The 24,658-nt window shown below is 41.4% G+C and overlaps 1 protein-coding gene across 1 annotated transcript in view; it reads left to right on the top strand.

Moving 5' to 3' along the window:
• The window catches only part of LOC307110205 (uncharacterized protein), a 57,564-nt gene extending 33,158 nt beyond the window's left edge, over positions 1-24,406 (top strand). The window contains exons 10-17 of the mRNA XM_079789200.1: positions 12,040-12,306; positions 14,187-14,293; positions 15,154-15,327; positions 16,527-16,761; positions 17,622-17,765; positions 19,281-19,390; positions 22,307-22,410; positions 23,993-24,406. Of these exons, the coding sequence (XP_079645326.1) occupies positions 12,040-12,306; positions 14,187-14,293; positions 15,154-15,327; positions 16,527-16,761; positions 17,622-17,765; positions 19,281-19,390; positions 22,307-22,405 (1,136 nt within the window). The 3' untranslated portion in view covers positions 22,406-22,410; positions 23,993-24,406. The remainder of the gene's footprint in view (positions 1-12,039; positions 12,307-14,186; positions 14,294-15,153; positions 15,328-16,526; positions 16,762-17,621; positions 17,766-19,280; positions 19,391-22,306; positions 22,411-23,992) is intronic.
• Positions 24,407-24,658: the final 252 nt, after the last annotated feature.

Raw genomic sequence — 24,658 nt, forward strand, 5'->3', positions numbered from 1 at the left:
TGCCCCTGGAAGGCTGGGCCAGCCAGGGCAAGGGGCCATGGTGGGTTTTCAGGCTGGTCATGCCCCCAATCAAGGTGGGGGTTCCTGCTGGGGGGTGGGGCTGACTGGGGCTAATATGCTACCTCAGCATGTTTCTACTCATCGGTGTATGGCCCTGGCTTGTAGGAAACCCTCATGTGAAATCCTTAAGGCATCTCAGAAATAAATGAATAAATATAAATGTATATGGGAAGTGATAAACATGCAATTTCTGCTTCCCTACAACAAGCCTCCCTGCGCCAAGGGTCACAAGATTGTGCTGCATACTGGATTGGGTAAGTAGCAAAGTAAAAATGAAAACACACTGAGAAAAGTCTGAGATTAAAATCTACACAGTGGTTTTATTTTAATGAAAAAATAAATTTAATAAGTAGCCTAGATCACAACAAGGAACTTGTGATCCACGTGTCAAAATGTAAGTTTGCTTTTAATAATAAAACAGTAGTATTACAACTAATAATATTTAATTTAGATTTTTCCTAAATTTTGCATGCTCTCACACACACACTGAATGTTTTAGTAACTCTGGGTTATTATTCTCTTAAGAAACTAAGGTAATATTCCCATCAGTATTTTTGGTAAATAAATTGATAACTTTGAAAGACTAATAGGCATTTTTTATTAGTCTATCTTCCATCAACCATATCTATAAAACAAATTGGTTATGTTGAGTTTATTTTGGGTCAAGCAATTAAACATGTGCTTACAAAAAGCAGTGACTTCTTTAGGCCTTCCTGTGCTCCTCTGTCTTCAGTTATAACATCCTCCATATTTCATCAATTGCTTTCTTAATTAACTTCTCCTTAGCATTTACCACACTCTCACACTATCCCAGATACATATCGGTTTCATGTTTGTCTTCTCGCCTTGAATGCGAAGCCATGAGGCAAGGGATCATTGGCTGTGTTGACTGAACCCCTGGAACCTAGAGCAGTGTCTAACATGGAGTAGGCCATCCAGATATATATGCTAAGTGAATGAATGAATGAGATGCAGGAGGATTCTCCCAAGAGAGAAATTTAACTAGATAACCTGCAAATAGCCAACTTTGGCTATTTAATTTAGAAATATATCAATTAAAAACAATATTAATAATAAATAATAAAATTGTGTGCTGATGATGTGCTATGCAATTTCCACATTTTCATTCACTTAATGTTCAAAGGTGTGTAGGTATGTATTATTAGATATTTTACCAATAGAGGAACCAAAAGCATGGGAAAATTAAATACCTTGCCCAAGAAAGGATGGTTAAAATGCTATCAGACATACTGAGTCCAGAGTCTCAGCCATTATCCCCTATAGTATCCCACAAAACAGAATCATCTGAAAAGAAAGTGTTAGATAAGAAAATGTTTGATTCTGGTGAAAAATGTTTCCACTCCTAATAGCAGAGCTGCTTCTCAGAAACACATAGCTCTGAGGACATAGCAGATCTGCAGAATGGGGACATGAATCACAATGGGTCAACTTCTCCAAATGTTATAGATTCAATGTATGTGTCCCTGCAATACTCAGATGTTGCAAACCTAAGGCCCATGGTGACAGCATCAGGAGTTGAGGTCTTTAGCAGTTGAATTGATCATGAGGGAAAAAGCCACATGAATGGGATTCACGCTCTTAAAACAGAGATTCCCAAGAGCTGTCTCACCCTTTCTGCCATGTGAAGTCATGGTGAGTAGTCAGCAGTCTGCAACCCAGAAATGGCCTTCACTGCAATCCACCCATGCTGGCACCTGGTCTTGTGCTTCCAGATGCAGAACTGTGCGAAATAGTCCTCTTGTTGATAAGCCACCCAGGCTGTGGCATTTGGTTACAGGACCGTGCATGGACTAAGTCACCAAAGATGAGTTACTTTCCAGATCACACTTCCTCATGAATGAGATTCATTATTGAGTGAGTTTAAGTGAATGCATACTTTCTGTTTACTTTCTTATTCTCTAGACTCCACTCCCTTCCTAGCCCAGCCACATCCAGTGTTGGTGAAAGATTTTCCCAGGATATACATCCTGAAGCATTCTAAAGTTAAGCAATAAGATTATTACTTCAGAGAAAAAATAAAGACTTGCATATGAATGAGCAGTTGGTATTTCCTAATAATGTACACGCCCTGCTTAAAAGGAAGATGGAACATGCTTTCAATTTCAAATTTCATGCCAAGGCTAAGAGAGAAAAGCCATGGCTGGTGAGTTTTGGGGTTTTGTTGTAGTTGTTGTTCTTCTGTTTTGTTTGTTTGTTTGTTTGTTTTACTTTCCAAAAGAATACATCTTGGAAAAATTGTTTGAAAGTGGCTGGCTTTGGGGGAAGCCATAATTAGGTTCTGTGAATGTTTATGTTAACTAGGTGAACAAAACTGAGGGAGAGGGAAGAAAGAGGAGAAAGGGAAGTGGAGAAGGGGCCACAAACACTTAACTGAGTTATCTGACAAAGGGTGCAGGATGCCCATGAGATGGGTACCAGCAGCTGCTGTCCCCAAGGGAAATAGTCCCTCACCACTTCCTTCTTTTATTATGCAGAGGTGAATAGACAGGAGTCACCATAGTAAATCTCAGACTTCAGGCACTCAGTGAGCACACTGGGCACCACTGAGGGGAGAGTGAGAGATGTGGGTAGCTCAGGATGACTGAACTGCATGGGGAGGGACATTTTGTGGATTAAATCTAAAGGAGGCTATTCCCTGTTGCTGACTTGAGAGGAAAACGAGGCTGTTTAGTGACTTGAGGAATCCTTTTGCTTCAAACAGACAAAGAACTGAGGCAGAAGAGGAAGGTTTTTGTCCAATCAGTGACCGAGGGCATGATAAATGTCTTGTTGGATAACCTGCTAAACGAAAATGTGCTGATCCTGGAGGAGATGGATAAAATAAGAAATGAAAATGCCACAGCTATGGATAAGGCCTGAGCTTTGATTGATTCAATCATTCGGAAAGGATGCAAGAAAAGCCAAATGTTTATCATTCTCATTTGTGAAAAGGACCACCTCGTTGCAGAGAAGATGGGGCTGCCCTCAGGTAAGGTCTACAACTCGGACTAAGGTCCACGCAGGCCCCGTGTCTTTGACCCACATAGGATGTCTTCATTGGCCATGTTAGTTTGCAGACAACTGCTTTATGCCTGGCTTCAGGGCCCCATTTCTAAGTCAGTGGCCTATTGTACATGCCCTGTCTCCTTACTCTTTATTCTCACTCCTTTAGCCTCTGAGTCCTTCTTTGAATTAAAACTCACTTCCCATCCTGAGTATGTGGCAGCTCAGTTGTTGAAGTTTATGAGAACAGTCTGATAAATTTCATACCACATTCTCTAGTCCTCCTGGCAAGGCACTTTACTAATTTATTTATTTATTTAGTTAGTTATTTAGTCAGTCAGTCTATGCCTGTCTTACTGACATAGAAAAATTCATCTCTGGGTAACTTCTTGTTTTTCTTTTAATACCTTTTACATTTAACACTCCCCAAAATTAAAGACAATCAACTAACAATAAGGGTTCAGCTAGTTACTTAAGTCTAGGAATCCCTAGAAACTTATATAGTTATCTTACATGAAGACTTAAGGTCTGTCATGGAGTAGTTTTTTGATTTCTCTCTAAAAGTTTGCTCTCCAGGAAGAATCAAATTATTTCCATGATGGTGAAGCACTCTGAGAATAAATTCAATGCTGACAGAAAAGCTAGGATTTTAAATGTGGACTCTTTCACTTAATTGCCCTCTTGCATTTTCTTTTGCTTGATGTTGTCCACTAGCATGGAACTAGGCTGTAGACCATTGTGTAAGGCCCGACCTCTACCTCACATCCTCCTGAGGCCCTGATACAATACAGACCGGCCTCTGACCTGCCCCTTCCCTCCACAGTCCTTAAGTCCCCCACACTGCCGAGATGGGAGCTCTGGCAACTCTCAACCACTGGTCTCTTTTATGCTGCCCAAATCCAATCAGAGGGAAAAGTTGTTCTTCGAAAGCAAGACATCTTTTTCTCAGGGACTAGGGGAAGCCTATGCCTACCTTGCTGACATACAAAGTTCATCTCTGGATAACTTCTTGTTTTCCTTTTATTTTTATTTTTTTATACTTTTTCTTTTTTGTTGATTAAGGTATTACCAATGTGTGGTTATTTTTCCATTGATCCCCCAACGCTTCCAATCTGGCCCTCACTCTCACCCTCTGTTTTCTGCATCCATTGGTTATGGTTATATGCATGCATTCAAATCTCTGTTTTCCTTTGAATACCTTTTTTTCCATTTAACACTCCCCCAAATTAAAGACAATCAATAACTAATAATACGGGTTCGGAATAATTGTACAGTAGCCAAAGTTTCTTCTCCCTTGCCCCATTCCTTTCAGGTCATAGTCCCTGAGTTCTAGAGGCACTTGGACAAACCACTATAATGAGGCTAACACGTGGAGTCCCCTAGCTGCTTGCCAGCTGATGCCTCCTCAGGCAGGCTGTCATGCCTTTGTCTCTCTCTCATCTACTGGGCAATTGTTTTCCGGGCCACATAATGTGGTAATTACATGACTTATTTGAGTGACTTTAATGGGAGAGATCTTTCTAAAAAATAGTTCTTGACATGTACACTCCTACCACCCCAAGGCCTCCTCCAGAAAACGTTCTTGAACTTATTGATGGTTAGTCAGTCCAGCAGTCTGGATGGGAAGGGCAGGACAAGCTTCAGTCTGTCGCCTTGGGCTCAGCATTTTGAGGGACAGTCTATGGCTCTCCCTCATTCAGAGCAGGCAAATGGACCATATTTTGTCAATGGAAAGCTTGTCTTCAATAGTTAATTTGAAATGAAAACTCGGGGTATTTCACATATGTTAGCTCATGCCAACACTTTGGAGTTTTTGGATTAAGCTTCTAAGGTGTGTACTGTTATATTGAGATTCTTATAAAAACTTAAATAAACTTAAGTTTAATTCCTGTCCTTGAAATTGAGAAGCATAGTGAATGGTGACCTCAGAGGATGCATTGATAGGCTTGAGTTGTTTTATGCACCAAAATAGTGTAACAGGCTTTTCAGTGTTTGTTTGTTTTTTCCCTCGGAGTGTGCCACTGAGTAGGGCAAGTGCAGATTACAGAGCCTGTGGCCAGGGCCCCTGTCCCATGCATAAACCCATAGGGCCCTTTGTGGGCTGGCAGAGTGGTTCAGTTCACCAGAGCCCAGATTTGTGTTTATACCCTAGCTCTACCTCTTTCCTGACCTATGGCACTTAGAAGATTAACTTAACACTGATTGGTGGTAGAGAAGTGAGTCACCTTGTCATCATTTCCTCCTGTGACACACCTTGGCACTGTACTTGTCCCAGCCTGTTCTTGGTTTTCCCTAAAATCCAAGTCACCTCTGAGTTACACAGCCTCACTTTGCACATACCTGCTAGGCAGTAGTGGGCACCTCAGGAGCCACCTTGAAACATGCATATTAAGAGCACTCTTGCTTCTGTAGCTGATGGAATCTCATCATAGAAAGCAGAAATCAAGGATTCACGTGCAGGCACACTTCTGTTCTCCCTGCAATGTTCATGTGCAGTAATACATATGTGGAGAGGCTTTTGCTTCTCAGTGACCAGTGTGGTTGAACAGATCAAATTTGTGGATGCTGTTTTCAATAGGGAGTTTCCAACAAAGATAAATGAGTCATTCATGGCCTTTATCTTTCCTCAGGTGTCCAATCAGAAAATGATTACAGCCGAAGCCGGTTTGGCTCAGTGGATGGAGAGTCGGCCTGTGGACTCAGGGGTCCTAGGTTCGATTCCGGTCAAGGGCATGTGCCTTGGTTGCGGGCACATCCCCAGTGGGGGGTGTGCAGGAGGCAGCTGATCGATGTTTCTCTCTCATCGATGTTTCTAGCTCTCTATCCCTCTCTCTTCCTCTCTGTAAAAAATCAATAAAATATATTTTTTAAAAAAAAGAAAAGAAAAAAAAGAAAATGATTACAATATACTAGACTCCCAAGCAGGGCTTCTTCCCTTACCAGTTAATGGCATGTTCAAAGCAAGAACATTTTTGAACCCCATCTTCCTCGATATTAACTATAGATTCATGGGATAAACACGGGGTGAGGAGGCAATGGGCAATTCTCCTGGATTGATCCTGTGCCTTTTGCTCTTTTCAATCTATTCTGCTTTAGCAGAGGGCATGCTTGCATTTTCACTGTCATGTTTATTCCAATTCTGAATATGTGTCTGAATATGTGTCTGGATATGTGTCTCAAATTCTGACTACCCAGATGAAAGCCACACTTCATTATTCCAGTGCCAACTGAACATTGGCACTGGCATCTCCCACAGGCCCCTTTTCCTCTACATACCCAGAGCTAAACTTGCCATCTACCTTCCTTCACACCTTGGTTCTCCTCCAGTGTTCTCTCTCTTGGTTATGGTGCCTCCATTACCAAGTTATTCAAACCAGAAACCTGACATTCAATTTTGGCTCTTTCTTCTCCCTCAGTTCCCCCATTCAAACAGTGTCTGAGATTTATGGATTCCTCTCTCAAATCCAGGTCTGTCTAGACACTTCTCTTTGTGTGACTATAGTTCAGAGCTCCTATTCCCACAGTTCCCTATGACTCCCCTGTCATAATCTCATTATATTTTTCTTGTATTTTTAAAAATAAATTCATCATTATCCCCCACTGGGCTTTAAGCTTTATGAGTCCAGCCGCTTATTTACTAAATAATCAGTGTTTTATTTGTCCTGGGACAGTATTTTACTCACAGTTCTTGAAGTGTTTCATGTGAAGGTGATTCTTTTCTCTAAATTTTGGAAGATATTTAGAGGCCACAGATGGAAATAGTTCACCAAATTTATAAATTACTGTCCTAAATCTATTAAGGGTGGTTATCCCATGAATTTTTTCTTATATATTTCATGGGATGGAGAGACTCACTATATAATCAAATGCTTATTCCTTTACTAGGAAAAATTAGCTCTAATATAATCAGATATTTCTCTTTAATATTTGCCATTGTTCTCCAGATTCCTGTATGAAGAAATAGAATATTTCTTCCACCTAGTAATGATTTCTATAGTTTTCTTCAATAAATTAATTCTAATCATCTTTTACTTTACCCACAGTAAACACATTGCAGCCTGCTTTGTTTTGCCTAAATAAATGTACAATAATGTCTTCAAATTTTCCTTCAAAATTGAATATAACTTCCTTGTTTGAATAGTTTAGTTTTTGATAGATCTTCCAAATATTGAGAAAACATATTTATTTTGAAAAGGAGATTATGTTACTTCTTTAGCAAGTACATCACATTGTTGGATGGTGTTGAACTTGTAATAAAATAATCCTAAAGGCTTTATTCACATAAATTACTGTTATGAAACTCTTTGAAAGGGCAGTGGAGCTTTCTTAGAGCCCATTTCCTAGAGAAGTTCTAGAAAATCATTGCGCTGCTCCCCTTACATAAAGGATTCCTATCTCCTAGAATCCCAGGTTTATGTATTGAGTTCTAATTTTGATACAGTTCCTGAATAAAATACTTATAATAACAACATAGGGATCCATTGGATGCTTAATATGAATCAGATCCTGTTCTAAGCAAGCTTCAGAGTTGAGAAAACATATTTGAATAACACCTTGAACCCTAAAAGTAGCCCATGTTATAGATCAGGAAATTGTGCACTGGATGATAAAATATTTTGGCAAAAACAATAAGCTAAGGAGTCAGTTTTAAAGTTCTGTCATTCTGCATCAAAGACTGTTCTTCTCTCAAATCTTAACTCTAAAAATAAATAAATAAATAAATAAATAAATCCTATCTAATAAAAGAGTAATATTCAAATTAACCATCATTCCACTACACCCACCAGCCATGCCCACAAGCCACGCCCAGCCACCAATCAGGAACAAATATGCAAATAAACCCAACCAAGATGGCTGCAGCCACAGAGAGCAGGAGGGAGTCTTGGGTTTCCTAGGCAATGGAGGAAGCCAAGGTTTCCGCCTGCCCTTACCGACCTAGGCCTCCACTCAATGCTACAAAGTTTCAATTGTAGAAGATACATAAATCCCAGATACCAGGGCCTCTGCTTGGGTTTCCAGGGGGTGTAGCCTGCCTGCAAACCACCACAGGCCCTTCGCCAGGCCGCCCCACGCCCCAAGGGAACACCCACCCTGATCTGGGACTCCCTTCAGGGCAAACCATCTGGCCCCCACCCAGGCACCAGGCCTCTATCCTATCTAATAAAAGAGTAATATGCAGGTTGACCATCACTCCAACACACAAGATTGCTGCCCCCATGTGGCCAAAGATGGCTGTCCCCATATGGACACAAGATGGCCACCACAAGATGGCCAGCAAGGGAGGGCAGTTGGGAGGGACCAGGCCTACAATGGAGGACAGTTGGGGGGAAACAAGCCTGCAGGGGAGGGCAGTTGGGGGGGACCAGGCCTGCAGGCAAGGGCAGTTGGGGGCAACCAGGCCTGCAGGGGAGGGCAGTTAGGGGTGATCAGGCTGGCAGGCAGAAGCGGTTAGGGGCAATCAGGCAGGCAGGCAGGCGAGTGGTTGGGAGCCAGCAGTCCTGGATTGTGAGAGGAATGTCCGATCCCAGTGGGATCGGGCCTAAACGGGCAGTCAGACATCCCTTGACGGGTCCCAGATTTGAGGGTGCAGGCTGGGCTGAGGGACACCTCCCACCTGTGCATGAATTTTGTGCACTGGGCCTCTAGTCCTGCTATAAAAAAAGAAGGAAATGCTCTCCAGGTCCATTTGCAGCAGCATAAATGGACCTGGAGATCATTTTATATTAAATGAAATAATCCAGGCAATGAAAGAAAAATACCACATGATCTCACTCATTTATGGAAAATAAAGAACATCATAACCTGATGAATGAAAAGATAGATACAGAATCAGTAAAGCACTGAACAGACTGTCAAATTACAGTGGTATGGCTGGGAATTGTTGGGGAAGGAGGGAAATAGATCAACCAAAGGACTTGTATGTATGCATATAAGTACACCAATGGACACATGACACTTGGGGGGGTGGGATGAGGGCATGCGACAGGGGCTAGGGGAGGCTGGGGGGAGGTCAATGGGGGAAAAAAAAGGAGATATATGTACTACTATATGTAATACTTGAAACAATAAAAAATAAAAAATAAATTAAAATAAATTTTAAAAATAAACTAAGTTAATATCCCATTAGTATTTTTAGTAAATAAATTTATAACTTTGAAAGACTAATAGGATTTTGTTATTAGTCTATCTTCCATCAACCATATCTATAAAATAAATTGGTTATGTTGAATTTATTTTGGGACAAGCAACTAAACATGTGCTTACAAAAAGCAGTGACTTCTTTAGGCCTTCCTGTGCTCCTCTGTCTTCAGTTTTAACATCCTCCATATTTCAGCAATTGTTTTCTAAATAATTTCTTCTTAGCTCTTACCACACTCTCACACTATCTCAGTTACATATCAGTTTCATGTTTGTCTTCTCGCCTTGAATGCGAAGCCATGAGGCAAGGGGCCATTGGCTGTGTTGACTGAACCCCTGGAACCTAGAGCAGTGTCTAACATGAAGTAGGTCATCCAGATATATATGTTAAGTGAATGAATGAATGAGATGCAGGAGGATTCTCCCAAAAGAGAAATTTAACTAGATAACCTACAAATAACTAACCTTGGATATTTAATCCTATATAATAAGAGAGAAATATGCAAATTAGGCCAGGACATCACAACCAGCTCAAGAGGCTGCTTCACAACCAGCTCAGAGCACGCCCCCAGCCCCAGTGAACACACACCACACTCCAGGGCTGCGGGCTGGCTCTGAGCAGCCGTGGCCCCAGCCCTGGCCCTACCCAGCTCCAAGGCCACTCCTGCTGGGGTTTTCAGGCAGGCACACCACGCAGCCTGCCCTGGGAGCCTTCCTGCCCTGGGAGCAAGGCCCCTGGCGGGAGTGTGGTGCAGCCAAGTCCGAGGCCAGTCCTGCCAGGGGGCTGTGCTCCGAGCTGCCTTGGCAAGACTGTGGCTTAGGCCTGATCCCCAACAGGGAGCAGGCCTAAGCCATCGGTAGGAAATCCCCTGAGGGCTCCCAGACTGTGAGAGGGGGCAGGCTGGGCTGAGGGACACCCACCCAGTGCACGATTTTGTGTACCGGGCCTCTAGTTTAGAAATATTTCAATTAAAAATAATACTAATAACAAAAACACAGTGTGCTGATGATGTGCTATGCAATTTCCACATTTTAATTCACTTAATGTTCAAAGGTGTGTAGGTATGTACTATTAGTTATTTTACCAATGGAGGAACCAAAAACATGGGAAAATTCAATACCTGGCCCAAGAAAGGATGGTTAAAATGCTATCAGACATTCAGATTCCAGAGTCTGAGCCATTAGTCTCTACAGCAGGGGTCCTCAAACTTTTTAAACAGGGGGCCAGTTCACTGTCCCTCAGACCATTGGAGGGCCGGGCTATAGTTAAAAAAAAAGTATGAACAAATTCCTATGCACACTGCACATATCTTATTTTGAAGTAAAAAAACAAAACAGCAAAAATACCCACATGTGGCCCGCGGGCCGTAGTTTGAGGACGCCTGCTCTACAGTATCCACAAAAAAGAATCATCTGAAAAGAAAAAGTATTAGATAAGAAAATGTTTGATTCTGGTAAAAAATGTTTCCACTCCTAATAGCAGAGCTGCTTCTCAGAAACACATAGCTCTGACGACATAGCAGATCTGCAGGATGGGGACACTAATCACAATGGTTCAACTTCTCCAAATGCTATAGATTGAATGTATGTGTCCCTGCAATACTCAGATGTTGAAACCTAAGGCCCATGGTGACAGTATTAGGAGTTGAAGTCTTTAGCAGTTGAATTGATCATGAGGGCAAAAGCCTCATGAATGGGATTCACGTCCATTAAACAGAGATTCCAAAGAGCTGTCTCACCCTTTCTGCCATGTGAGGTCATGGTGAGAAGTCAGCAGTCTGCAACCCAGAAATGGCCTTCGCCGCAATCCACCCATGCTGGCACCTGGTCTTGTGCTTCCAGATGCAGCACTGTGAAAAATAGTCCTCTTGTTGATAAGCCACCCCGTCTGTGGTATTTGGTTACAGGACCGTGCATGGACTAAGATACCAAAATGAGTTACTTTCCAGATCACACTTGCTCATGAATGAGAGATTCATTATTGAGTGAGTTTAAGTGAATGCATATTTTCTCTTTACTTTCTTATTCTCTAGACTCCACTCCCTTCCTAGCCTAGCCACATCCAGTGCTGGTGAAAGAAATTTTCCCAGGATATAAACACTGATGCAATCCAAATTTAAGCAATAAGATTATAACTTAGAAGAAAAGATAAAGACTTGCATATGAATGAGCAGTGGGTATTTCCTGATAGGTATACACGCCCTGCTTAAAAGGAGGTGCAACATGCTTTCAGTTTCAAATTACACTCCAAGGCTAAGAGAGAAAAGCCATGGCAGGTGAGTTGTGAGATTATTTTTATTGCTCTTCTTCTATTTTGTTGTTTTTTTCTTTATTATTATTTTCTAAAAAGATACATCTTGGGGAAAATTTTTGAAAGTGGCTGGCTTTGGGGGAAGCCATAATTAGGTTCTGTGAATGTTTATGGTAACTAGGTGAACAGAACTGAGGGAGAGAGAAGAAAGAGGAGGGATGAAAAAGGGAAGTAGAAAAGGGCCCCAAAGACTTAACTGAGTTATCTGACAAAGGATACAAGATCCCCATGAGATGGGTACCAGCAGCTGCTGTCCCCAAGGGAAATAGTCCCTCACCGCTTCCTTCTTTTATTGTGCAGAGGTGAATAGACAGGAGTCACCACAGTAAATCTCAGACTTCAGGCACTCAGTGAGCACACTGGGCACCACTGAGGGAAGAGTGAGAGATGTGGGTAGCTCAGGATGACTGAACTGCATGGGGAGGGACATTTTGTGGATTAAATCTAAAGGAGGCTATTCCCTGTTGCTGACTTGAGAGGAAAACGAGGGTGTTTAGTGACTTGAGGAATCCTTGTGCTTCAAACAGACAAAGTCCTGAAGGAGAAGAGGAAGGTTTTTGTCCAATCAGTGACTGAGGGCATGATAAATATCTTGTTGGACCACCTGTTAGAGAAAAGTGTGCTGAACCTGGAGGAGATGGAGAAAATAAGAAGTGAAAATGCCACAGTTGTGGATAAGGCCCGAGCTTTGATTGATTCAGTCATTCGGAAAGGGCCCTCGGCAAGCGAAGTGTGTATCACTCACATTCGTGAAAAGGACTCCCACCTTGCAGAGAAGATGGGGCTGCCCCCAGGTAAGGTCTACAACTCGGACTAAGGTCCACGCAGGCCCCGTGTCTTTGACCCACATAGGATGTCTTCATTGGCCATGTTAGTTTGCAGACAACTGCTTTACGTCTGGCTTCAGGGCCCCATTTCTAAGTCAGTGGCCTATTGTACATGCCCTGTCTCCTTACTCTTTATTCTCACTCCTTTAGTCTCAGAGTCCTTCTTTGAATTAAAACTCACTTCCCATCCTGAGTATGTGGCAGCTCAGTTGTTGAAGTTTATGAGAACAGTCTGATAAATTTCATACCACTTCTCTAGTCCTCCTGGCAAGGCACTTCACTTATTTAGTAAGTTAGCTAGTTAGTTAACTAGTTAGCTAGTTACTTAAGTCTAGGAATCTCTAGAAACTTATATAGTTATCTAATGACATGAAGACTTAAGGTCTGTCATTGAGTAGTTTTACAATTTCTCTCCAAAAGTTGGCTCTCCAGGAAGAATAAAATATTTCAATGATGGTGAGGCACTCAGAGAATAAAGTTAATGCTGACAGAAAAGCTAGGATTTTCTATGTGGATTCTTTCATTTAATTGCCCTCTTGCATTTTCTTTTATGTGATGTTGTCCACTAGCATGGAACTAGGCTGTAGACCATTGTGTAAGGCCTGACTTCGACCTCACATCCTCCTGAGGCCCTGATACAAGACAGACCGGCCTCTGACCTGCCCCGTCTCTCCATAGTCCCTAAGTCCTCCACACTGCCCAGATGGGAGCTCTGGCAACTCTCAACCGCTGGTCTCTTTTATGCTGCCCAAATCCAATCAGAAGGAAATATGTTCTTTGAAAGCAAGACATCTTTTTCTCAGGGACGAGGCGAAGCCTATGCCTGGCTTACTGCCATACAAAGTTCATCTCTGGGTAACTTCTTGTTTTCCTCTTATTTTTTTAAATATATATTTTTATTTTTTTTATTGATTAAGGTATTATAAATGCCTGGTTATTTCCCCATTGCCCCCTTAATCCCCCCAATCCTGCCCTAACTCTCACCCTCTGTTGTCTGCCTCCATTGGTTATGCTTTTATGCATCCATACAAGTCTCTGTTTCCCTTTTAATACTTTTTTTTCCCATTTGTCACTCCCCCAAATTAAAGACAATCAGTAACTAACAAATACGGGTTTGGGATAGTTGTGTAGTAGCCAAAGTTTCTTCTCCTTTGCCCCATTCCTTCCAGATCATAGTCCTTGAGTTCTAGAGGCACTTGGACAAACCACTATAATGAAGATAACATGTGGAGTCTCCTAGCTGCTTGCCAGCTGATGCCTCCTCAGGCAGGCTGTCATGCCTTTGTCTGTCTCTCATCTACTTGGCAATTGTTTTCCCGGCCACATAATGTGGTAATTAGATGACTTATTTGAGTGACTCTAATGGGAGAGATCTTTCTAAAAAATAGTTCTTGACATGTATACTCCTGCCACCACAAGGCCTCCTCCAGAAAACGTTCTTGAACTTATTGATGGTTAGTCAGTCCAGCAGTCTGGATGGGAAGGACGTGACAAGCTGCAGTCTGTCGCCTTGGGCACAGCATTTTGAGGGACAGCCTATGGGTCTCCCTCATTCAGAGCAGGCAAATGGACCATATTTGGTCAATGGAAAGCTTGTCTTCCATAGTTGTTATGGGATGAAAAATCAAGGTATTTCACATTTGTTAGGTCATGCCAATTTTTAGAATTTCTGGATTAAACTGCTAAGGTGTGTATTGTTATTCTAATATCCTTATAAAAACTTTAAGAAACTTAAATTTAATTTTTGTCCTTGAAATTGACAAGCATAATGAAATGTGACCTCAGAGGATGCATTGCTGCAGATATTAAAACTTACATCTTATGATGTCATGTGATATGTCCTGCAGTTCCTCCAACAACTACTGGGCCAGCTGAGTCAGCAGAAACTACAGATACCCTCAAGCTTTGTCCTCCTGAAGAATTCCTGAAATTGTGTAGAGAAAGGGCTGGAGAGGTACTGTGTTCTACCCATAAAATAAAGAAAGAGAGAGAAACACTTGCTTTCACTAAGTACAGGATTTCCTAAAGCACTAATTGCAGAGTGGTAGGGTTGGGACAGTAACAATCTTTTTCATAGTTGCTTTGAGCAAGGAAGAACTCATATAGCCTCACACAGATTCCCATTTTCTTTCAACCCCATGATTAAATACAGATCTCTCTCTTCATTTATTTGTTCTATCTATTTGAGACTTATTACAATTAAGCTATAGCTGTAAATCAAAATATTTAGTAATTATTTTCATACTAGTTGAAAAGCCTAGACACAAAACATGACTTAAAATATAATTAATGCTTGAAACCTATTTTATCTTGATGTGTTAAAAACAATACTGAAATAATGATGTTACCAAAGGCAGAGCATCTTTGAAGTATTTATTTTTAGCTGGAGTCAATAGGAAATGTCTCCTGATTTTTATGAAATTTGATCTGAACCTTGAACACTGAGAATTTGTTGAGGTAGAGAAGAGAGAGGAGAAAGTTATGGTTGGAATTGTTCTAGTCTCTTCAATATTCTTTCGTAACTATCCCAAATATGTTTTAGGTCCACTTCTGGGCTCTTGGAAAATAAATTACATTCTTTTTATTTCTCGGTCTACTTTTATTTTTATATAATCTGAAAGTGCAAAATCACTTTCAATTCTCACTTCCTTCTTATGTCAGTTCAATCCATTACAAAGAAAAATGCAGGGTCACTGGTATAAGGGAGGGGACACTGCAGATCCATGAGCCTGTAACAAAGCAACAGAGATTAGTTTATGAAGGTTTAAAAGAGATTTAGGTAAATCAAACTCACTCTATATCCATTTCCTGCAGATCTATCCAATAAAGGAGAAAACGGGCCGCACTCGCCTGGCTCTCATCATATGCAATAGAGAGTTTGATCATCTTCAGCCCAGGCAGGGGGCTGAACTTGACATCACAGGGATGGAAGAGTTGCTTGTGGGCCTTGGCTATCGTGTGATTGTGGAAAAGAACCTCACAGCCAAGGTAAGGGCTCCTCACCCACCCCAAAGAAGCAGATATTCAACACACACCCTCCTGCTACCATATTAACTTTATAATGATAGCCAGATACTTTACCAACCTTAGGCCACGTATCTCTCTGCATGTTCAAGGTGCAGGTGCATGTGAGTATGTGTGTTTATAAAATGAAATTATTAGATAGGGGAAATCTCTGTCTCTTTTGAGATCCAAATATCCTCAATTCCATAAAACTAGACACAAATTGACTGACATGCATACCATCATAATTCTTATTTCCAAAGTGGGGTGATTGGGATTCTGACCCAATACTCCCAGGAAATTCTACAGTGATGAATGTTCAAAAGGCATGTACTCACCATATAAATACTGAGTCCTGACTTGGTCCCAGGGCCTATTTTTGGCACTGAGGGTAGGTCTGTTAATGAGACAGGACATTCCAAGTTCAAATTGATTTAGGTTTACTGGTGGGGGCATCATATAAAAAGCAAAACAGAAAATTTCAGAGATTTGATGTGTCTTGTGTCTCTCTGTAAGAGTGAAAATAAGGATAAAAGTAAGTGGAAAAAGAAAAAGACAACATGAGAGCGAATTGGTGAGTGGGGAGTAATTGCTTCCATGGAACGGTCAGGAAAAGCCTTGTCAGGAGACAGTATGGGACCTGACAGATGACTACCGGTAACAACACAGGTCTGGGAACATGTGAATGCAGTACATTCCAAGAGGGATCACTACCATGAAAAGTCTGAACTACATATGAAACTGGCCCATGAAATATACAAAAAGACCAGTGTAAGCAGAGCCGAGAGAGGATGGCAGGAGGGAGTACACATATGTCAGAAGGTTGATTTTATTATAAGTACAGTGGGAAGGGTTGTTGAAGGGAAGTGGTATGATACATATATGATTCATGGCTCCTATTAAGTAATCAGATAAGAGACAGAGATAGAAAGAAAAAGTATGTAAGTGAAAATAAACAAATGTGAAATACATCAAGAGGGCAGCTCATATAATGTTAGCAGGAGCAGGTCCTTGAATCCCCAGCTCCATTGTCGGAAGACAAAGAAAACTTTCATTGAGCACCACTATCTGAAGCACAGTGACTGGAACATTGCAGATGTTTCTTATACTGCTCAGGACAAATAGGCCGTCAGATTGGTGGTAAAGCTTGTCCTTTTAGAGTAAGGTCCCGTGGCCTTTTTCAGGAGATGGAGTCAGTGCTGGTGGCATTTGCTGCCCGCCCAGAGCACAGCACCTCAGATAGTACATTCCTGGTGTTCATGTCGCATGGCCTCCTGGATAGACTCTGTGGGACTCTGCATAGCGATGAAAACCCAGACGTGCTACCTTATGACACCATCTTTCGGATATTCAACAATCGCAACTGCCCCAGTCTCAAGGACAAACCTAAGGTCATCATTGTCCAGGCCTGCAGAGGTGGTGAGTTCTGACAGGGAGAATCCAAAGGACATGAGGGGTTTGCAGTACATTGTGATGTATGTTTTACTTTTAGGGGAAACAACCCTAGACACCATTCAGTGCAAATAAAGTGAATCAAATTCTTGGGAAACTCCACGGGGTGTTGGTATCATGAGAGATTGTTTTTTTTCTGCTAAGAAATATCTATTCAATTTAACCCAATATATGTGGTGAAGGAGATCTTCAGAATCCCTAAATCCAAGTTGAACACAAATATTGAAACCTTGGAATAAGATCATGTTAATGACAGCCTTACTTGTAAATGTCTTACAGGCCTTTTGACATTCTCTGGCTTGAGAAGAATTCCCTTGGAAAGTGGGGCTGTTCTATAGGAGCAGCACCCTTTTCCCCTCCTGCATTATTGAAAGGGAAGTGTGTAGGGAGATGTGGGCACTTGGGATTGCTGTCAACATTTCCTTTGTTTTTTCTGACTTCCGAAGGCCTCTTAGCGTTTTGGAGCAGTGTTTGGAAGAAAAAGCAGAAATAGCCTAGCTAAAAAAAATGGTAACCAGGATCTGAAATTATTCAGATAAGGTTTTAAAGCCTTTGCTCTTCTTAGGAAAGGGATTCTTCCAGTTTGCTAATACCATCACTATTTGGCACATTATTCAAAGACACTAGAGAGAGGCCAAGGTATGTGTGTGGGGCAAGGGTTTAGTGTGTGTGTGTGTGTGTGTGTGTGTGTGTGTGTGCGCGCGCGCGCGAGTGTGTGTATGTGTGTGAAATTGGTAAGAAAAAATATTTAAAAAGATTGAGGTAGACCATTGTGACAGCCATACTGAGGGAGGCACACAGTTTGCACAAAGTTAATGTCTCTACAGAAAACCGCGGGGAATTGTGGGTCAGTGACTCTCCAGCACCCTTGATGGACAGCTCTTCACAGTCAGCTGAGACCCTGGAGGACGATGCTGTTTCCAAAGCTCACGTGGAGAAGGACTTCATTGCTTTCTGCTCCTCAACCCCACGTAGGTCTTCCAGTTACAGTCAAGGGTTTGTGGGCCTAATGCCGGCCCGGAATGATTCTAGATTATTGAGATAACATCCCTGCAGCAGGGACATAAGACACATTCTGAGGGCTTTCAAAACCACTTACATTTATCTGATCTATTCTATGGAAACAGAGATTCTATATTTTCCAATTTTTAAAACTGTACTTTTATTATAAGTGCTGCACTTTACGGTCAAAGGTATACCAAATATTAGAACAACTCAATACAAGGAACCCCGTTTCCCATACACCATTTAAAAAACAAATTTGATTCCATTTTCTACCAAATCTGTTTAACATTTTGAATGGAGTTTTAATGGATCCTGAGACTGGCTGCCCTCCCTAAATTGCCAACACCAGCTCCTTTTCTCCATGGTTCTCATTAGATGCTATTTAGAGGGAGCCATTGCATGGCTCTGCAGGAGGAGATCCTTTAAAAGAGGTAGAAAATTATACCCTGGGCTTAGCAGCCTAATAATAGGGATCAGTGCTTAGTCCTTGACCTCAAGGTAGTCATCTTATGAAGCCTTTTACATTTGAATGTTTCTACTTTGCAAATTTTTGTTTTAAATCTTTTCTTTCTGAAACCATTTCATGGAGGTTTTTATTATTTTTTTTTTCCCTCACCCAAGGAGTTAGGATATTTTTTCCATTACTTTTAGAGAAAGTGGAAAGGAAGATTAGGGAAGGGAAGGGAGAGAAAGAGAGAAACATCCATGTGACAGAGACCCATCAATTGGTTGCCTCCCACAAGCCCCCTGACCAGGGGGCAGGGATCTGACCTGCAACCCAGGTTTGTGTCCTTGCCCAGGAATGGAACCTGAGACTCTCCAGTGTGCAGACCATGCTCTAACTGAGCATCACCAGTCAGGGTTCATGGAGGTTTCATTAACATACAAAATGCTGTATATACTCAATGTATATAACACAGTGAGTTTGCATATAATATACACCAGTGAAACCATCACCACAATCTATGTCATAAATAGATGCCCCTCTCAAAGCTTTCTTTGGATTTGTTCACCTACCTTGTTTATACTATTGTGAAAGGGTCTGCTATATACGCTGTAAACAACCTGGAAGCCAGGGAGCCATTTTTTGTTGCTTACTGTATAAGCCTGGTGAAATTCTTTAATCCTCTAAGCTTCTATTCTTTCCTCTGTAAAATGGGATACTTTCAGTTATCTCTCAAGCCTCTTTTCAAAACCAAGCGAATGAACATGAAGCACATAGTAAGAGTCAGTTCCAAGAATATAATGCAATCATTATGAAATCCTGGTGAGTTATCCCTTCAGTAAAATCTCTGCCAGCTTTTTGATATTTTTCTCCTCTTTTTGGAAAATTAGTTGATGTAGAGATGTGTTTCCCCTAAACATGTCAAGTTGATTCCAAAACTATGCTTAAAAAACACAAAAACTACATAAAACAAATATGTGATAAAAGAAAACATTCAAGGGCACAGCCCAAGGCGAACCACCTCTTATCTTCCTAGATAACGTATCCTGGAGAGACCCTAGTAGAGGTTCTCTCTTCATCTCACAGCTAATCAGATGCTTCCAACAGTATTCTTGGCGCTATCACCTCGAACAAGTATTTCGAAAGGTAAGCTTTTTTCTTCTGCCTTTTCTAATCGTGTGTGTGTGTGTGTGTGTGTGTGTGTGTGTGTGTGCGTGCGCGCGCAGAAAGCCTTACTCTTATTCTTATTTCAAACTAGAGGCCCGGTACACGAAATTCGTGCACGGAGGGGTGGGGGTTGTCCCTCAGGCCAGCCTGCACCCTCCTCAATCTGGGACCCCTCAAGGGATGTCCGACTGCCCGTCTAGGCCCGATCCCACCAGGGGGATCCCACCAGGGATCGGGCCTAAATGGACAGTCGGACATCCCTCTCACAATCCAAGATTGCTGGCTCCCAACTGCTCGCCTGCCTGCCTTCCTGATTGCCCCAACCACTTCTGCCTGCTAGCCTAATCACCCCCTAACCACTCCCCTGCCAGCCTGATTGATGCCTAACTGCTCCCCTGCCAGCGTGTTTGCCCCTAACTGCCCTCCCCTTCAGGCCTGGTCACCCTTAACTGCCCTCCCCTGCAGGGCTGGTCCCCCCAACTGCTCTCCTCTGCAGGCCTGGGTCCCACCCAACTGCCCTTCCCTGCAGGCCTGGTCACCCCCAACTTCCCTTCTCTGCTGGCCTGGTCACCCCTAACTGCCCTCCCCTGCAGGCTTGATTGCCCCCAACTGCCCTTCCTTGCAGGCCTGGTCCCTCCCAACTGCCCTCCCCTGCTGGCCATCTTGTGCTGGCCATCTTATGTCCACATGGGGGCAGGATCTTTGACCACATGGGGGCAGCCATCTTGTGTGTTGGAGTGATGGTCAATCTGCATATTACTCTTTTATTAGATAGGATGACAATGAAAGGCTTTGTCAGGCAAACAAAAGTAGAACAGTGCCTGCTTTCCATTTTCCAGGGGTTGACATCTGATTTAGGAAAAGTAGATGTCATCCCAAAATTGCATGAGATTGAAATAAAACAAAATAATGTAACATGAAGCTTATTTGCTATGGGCTATACATATTTTTAAAGTCAAAGAATGGAAAGTATTTTGAGGTGATTTGTATGGCTTACTTTATTTAAAAAAAATATATTGGGTGTTATTGTAGAGCATGTGAAAGAAAGGGAGAAGGGATTCTTTGAATGGTTTGGTCCAGAAAGGAAGACCAAATTCCTTTCCCACCTCAGGAAATTCCTTATTCCCCCCTATTCCTAATTTGTTTTCCTACATGGTTCTGACCACCATTCATTCGGCATACATTCTGTTTGCTTTTACCTGTACTTACTCACTTGAATGCAAGCTTCAGGAAGGCAGGAATTTGCTCAACATTTCAACATGCTAGCACATAGGAATTAATATTCATTCAATAAACCAATGCATGAATATCAATACATCTCTCCCTTTAGGGTATTAAGAAGATGGGGCAATAGGGCTGTTTTTTATTTTTTATTATTTTTTAAAATATATTTTTCATGATTTTGAAGAGAAAGGGAGAGGGGAGAGAGAGATAGAAGCATCAATGATGAGAGAGTATCCTTTATTCCAAAGGCCCAAGCTCTATCTGCTGAGCCAAACCAGGTAGGATTACATGGTTGTTTTTAAATAGAAAACTATAGAGAACAGTAGCACTCTGGGCAAAGAGAACACACCTTTAGTAAGCAGGAGAAGATTGCATTGTAACAGGAGAAGATTGCATTGTGAGTTAGGGTCTCTGTGAATGAGAACTTTGGATATTAAGTCCTGTTGGATGAGTAGGATTTAGACATTGTACGTCCAAAGGCATTGCTAGGAGAAGTCTAGAAATAGTGTGATCAGTGGAGACATCCTCATCCTCACCACTTGCTGGTGAGAGTGGGTGTGTTGAAATATCCTGAGAAAAGGAATTTTCTGAGACTCACATGGGATGGTGATACATTATAGAAAGCTTCATTTCTGTGCATTTATACCCCTGAGTTCCCAAGGTCCCATTTCCCCTTGTCCTGCCAAGAAAGAAGTTTTCAGCAGATCTGAAATCAAAGCCAGTGTCCAAAGTTCCTATCCCTGTCTCCACAGTCAGATAGAGCAACAAGCTACCTTAATTTGTGTTGCCAGTTATAGTCCATTATGTGTGAGGTCCACATGGCTGTGGGCCTTGTAGCTATGGAGACAACAGGGGCAGGAACAAAGCCAGAGGAACATGTGAGCCAAGAGAGCCACACAAGAGAGGGAGATTCTTTATCAGCGGGTTTATGTATTCCCAAATTTGAGCCAGCTTCAATGGCCCTGCCTATTCTAGCCAAATTCATTGTTCCCCAGGCTTGACTGACAGGCTCTTTCCCTTGTAACCCCAACTCCTTGTCTGTGCCTTCATCTCCCATTTGTTGGATCTCTTCCCCCAGTGGTCCACAGGGAATGGGCCTGTGAAATTGCAGCTTCCTGGTGAAGCTGCCCAAATAACATGCCTAAAGTGTCTTGTCTCTCCCCTGTGCTCCTGTTCTATTGTTAATAACTAGCCAATTGCAATGGTATTAATAGAATCTCATTTATCAGTCCATGACAAAACACTTCAGAGGTCAGCTTGTTGGTTAGGATGTGAAAGTTGTTGTGTTCAGGTTTTAGTAATAATAGTTGAGTTTGTGCCTTATTGAATTCAGGATTAACCTTGGATGTTGAAGGTAGAGCATTTTTGAGATCCAGTTCTCATGAATTGATTCCAGGAGATCAGTTAAGATCTGTTGATCTGAAACCCAAAATAGAAAAGTGAACTTTGAAAGGCCTTGGGTTAGGCATGAGGTGCTTATTTGGAGATAAAGAGTATATTCTGACATGGGGAGCTACTTCTAAATAGTAGGGTAACAGTGACAGAGAGTTAGAATATCCATTGGCTTGGTCCCATCATTCCCAGAATTTTTTTGGCTCATGGTGCAAAATATTTTCTGAGAGTGGATAAGAGATAAGTTTCATCTAGAACCTCTTTTTTTTTTTTTTAAAGGTACAACTATCATTTGAAAAGCCAGATGTTAGAGCCCAGATGCCCACCATTGAACGACTATCCATGTCAAGATATTTCTACCTCTTTCCTGGCAATTGAAAATAGTAAGTATCAAAGCTGTTGACATGTATAATAAATGGGAAAGTAAAACTGGTGGTGAGGTTCAATGACTAATGATAGCCAATTGCTTTGGTATTAAAATTAATGTTGCTTATTGATGTAGTTTAGAGACTAGTTGTTATTTTTTTTCTCTACTTATATGAATCTGGATCCTCCTCATTTGATAATCAGTTAATCAATCAGCCAATCAAGGATATAAGCCATACTAAGACAGGGAGTAATAAACAATTGAGGACACAGGGTAGTAATTAATAAAACAAAAATGTACTCATGCTTCCATTATTACTTGATATTTCTCTCTCTCTTAGCATGCGTGCGCACACACACACACACACACACACTCACACACACACCAGACACTGAGTTACCAAACATTGCCTCAGATCCTGAAAAGCAAAAACAAAACAAAAACTAAAACAGAAAATAGAGGAGATGACTGTGACTGAAGCAGGACATTGTTCCTTTAAGTGCAGATATCACATTACTGACCTTGAGCTCCTATTACAAAGATAGTATAAAATATACCCTGGACTGTAATTCTTGGGTTGATGCAGATTCTGACTCTCTGACTGTTCTCACAATGTAGATTGCAGAGTGTGCTCTCAGATCCTTAATTACTGCTCTGAAACCCTTTCAAGCACCCATGTTAACACACATTTATTGTTTTTGGTAAATATATTTTAGAATGGGTCCAAGGTTATTAGACGTAGCTATTACTTTACTCACACATAACAAAACACGAAAAGAGAATGGGGAGTGGTGGCAATGGGGGAGAGAATATTAAAATATCACACTGTCTTGTAAGTATATTGTTTATCTCTCTTTCAACAGCATTATTAAAATTATATTTTATAGTAAATTTTATCTCACTACTTTAAATCTTGCTTTTGCTTTGGAAAGCTCATACTCTAGTAAGTGGAGACAGACTGTAAATACACAAACAAGTAAATATATGTGAGAGAGTGGTAAGAGCTAAGAAGAAAAATAAATGAGGTTAAAATGATGAAAAAGATGGGTGTTGTACTATAATAGATAGATTATTCAAGAAAGGCTCCTATGAAGTGATAAAATAAATCAGAACAGGGTGTGGGCAGAGTGGGCTAGTGAACCTTGTGATTCTCTGCAGAACAGTGTTCTAGCACCCCTGGGACTAGCAAGTACAAATGCCCTGAGGCTGAAATGTGCTTCACATCTTTAAAGAACTGCCAAAAGACAGCGCACTGGGGGAAATGGCAGAGACACATTCAGAAAATGGTGAAAAGTCTGGTCACATGGGCTTTGGTGATCACATGGTAACTGTTCTAAAATTGTAATCCTGAGAGAGAGAGCAAACCCTTTGAGTTCTTGTAAACAGAGAAATGAGAACGAATTAGATTTTACAAACATCACCCTGTGAACTTTTGGTGATGATAAGGGTCACAGAAGTAAAGGAAGTGGCAAAAGCACATGGAAGAGGATGAAAGGGGAAAGATGGTAAGGGACGGATTGAAGGCTTCTGGGAATTACTAGCCTCACCTTCTGTATTTTGTCTCTTGTTTTTTTGTTTGTTTGTTTTTCCTTTTTTAGGGAATTACAGGCAGTCCTGCCCTTCTTTACCAACTTCTAGAAGCACCTTTACCAGTATGCCACACATATTTAACCTTTTGTATTTAAATAAAAATGAAAACACATAAACAGTGTCTTTTGGTCCTTTAATAGAGACTAGAATTTCAATGAAAATGGTGGCTGAATGGAAATGAAGTGGAGTAAGCTAACTGCATTTTTTAGCTTAGGACTCATATAATACCTGCATTTCCCTGAGTGAAGAGAGCTGGCCTTGACTGTCCCTCAGCAGATGGTGCCTAGATGGAAGTCAAGAACTGTAAATTGGTCAGCTCCTCAGTTGTATACTCATCAAATCCACAGTCTAGTATGATTCAGAGAAGTTTTCTAATTTATTATTTAACCAACATCATAGATTCAGAGAATATTTTTCATCTCTAAACTATTATTTTAGCAAATTATTCCCATGTATCTTTCTATCAGTTAATTCACATTCTTGTTATTTTCTTTCCAGATGATTGCATATTTCCAAACTTCTGGAAAATTTTATTCTTTAACAAGCTGTTGGATATCGTCTAAAATAATTTGGCATTTGGTTCAATATGGCATGACCTTACTGTATTTGTATAGAAATATACATATCATCAGACAAAACACGAAAAGAGAATGGGGAGTGGTGGCAATGGGGGA

This window comes from Cnephaeus nilssonii (assembly GCF_951640355.1).
Source record: "Cnephaeus nilssonii genome assembly, chromosome: 13".
NCBI classification, from domain to species: Eukaryota; Metazoa; Chordata; class Mammalia; order Chiroptera; family Vespertilionidae; genus Cnephaeus; species Cnephaeus nilssonii.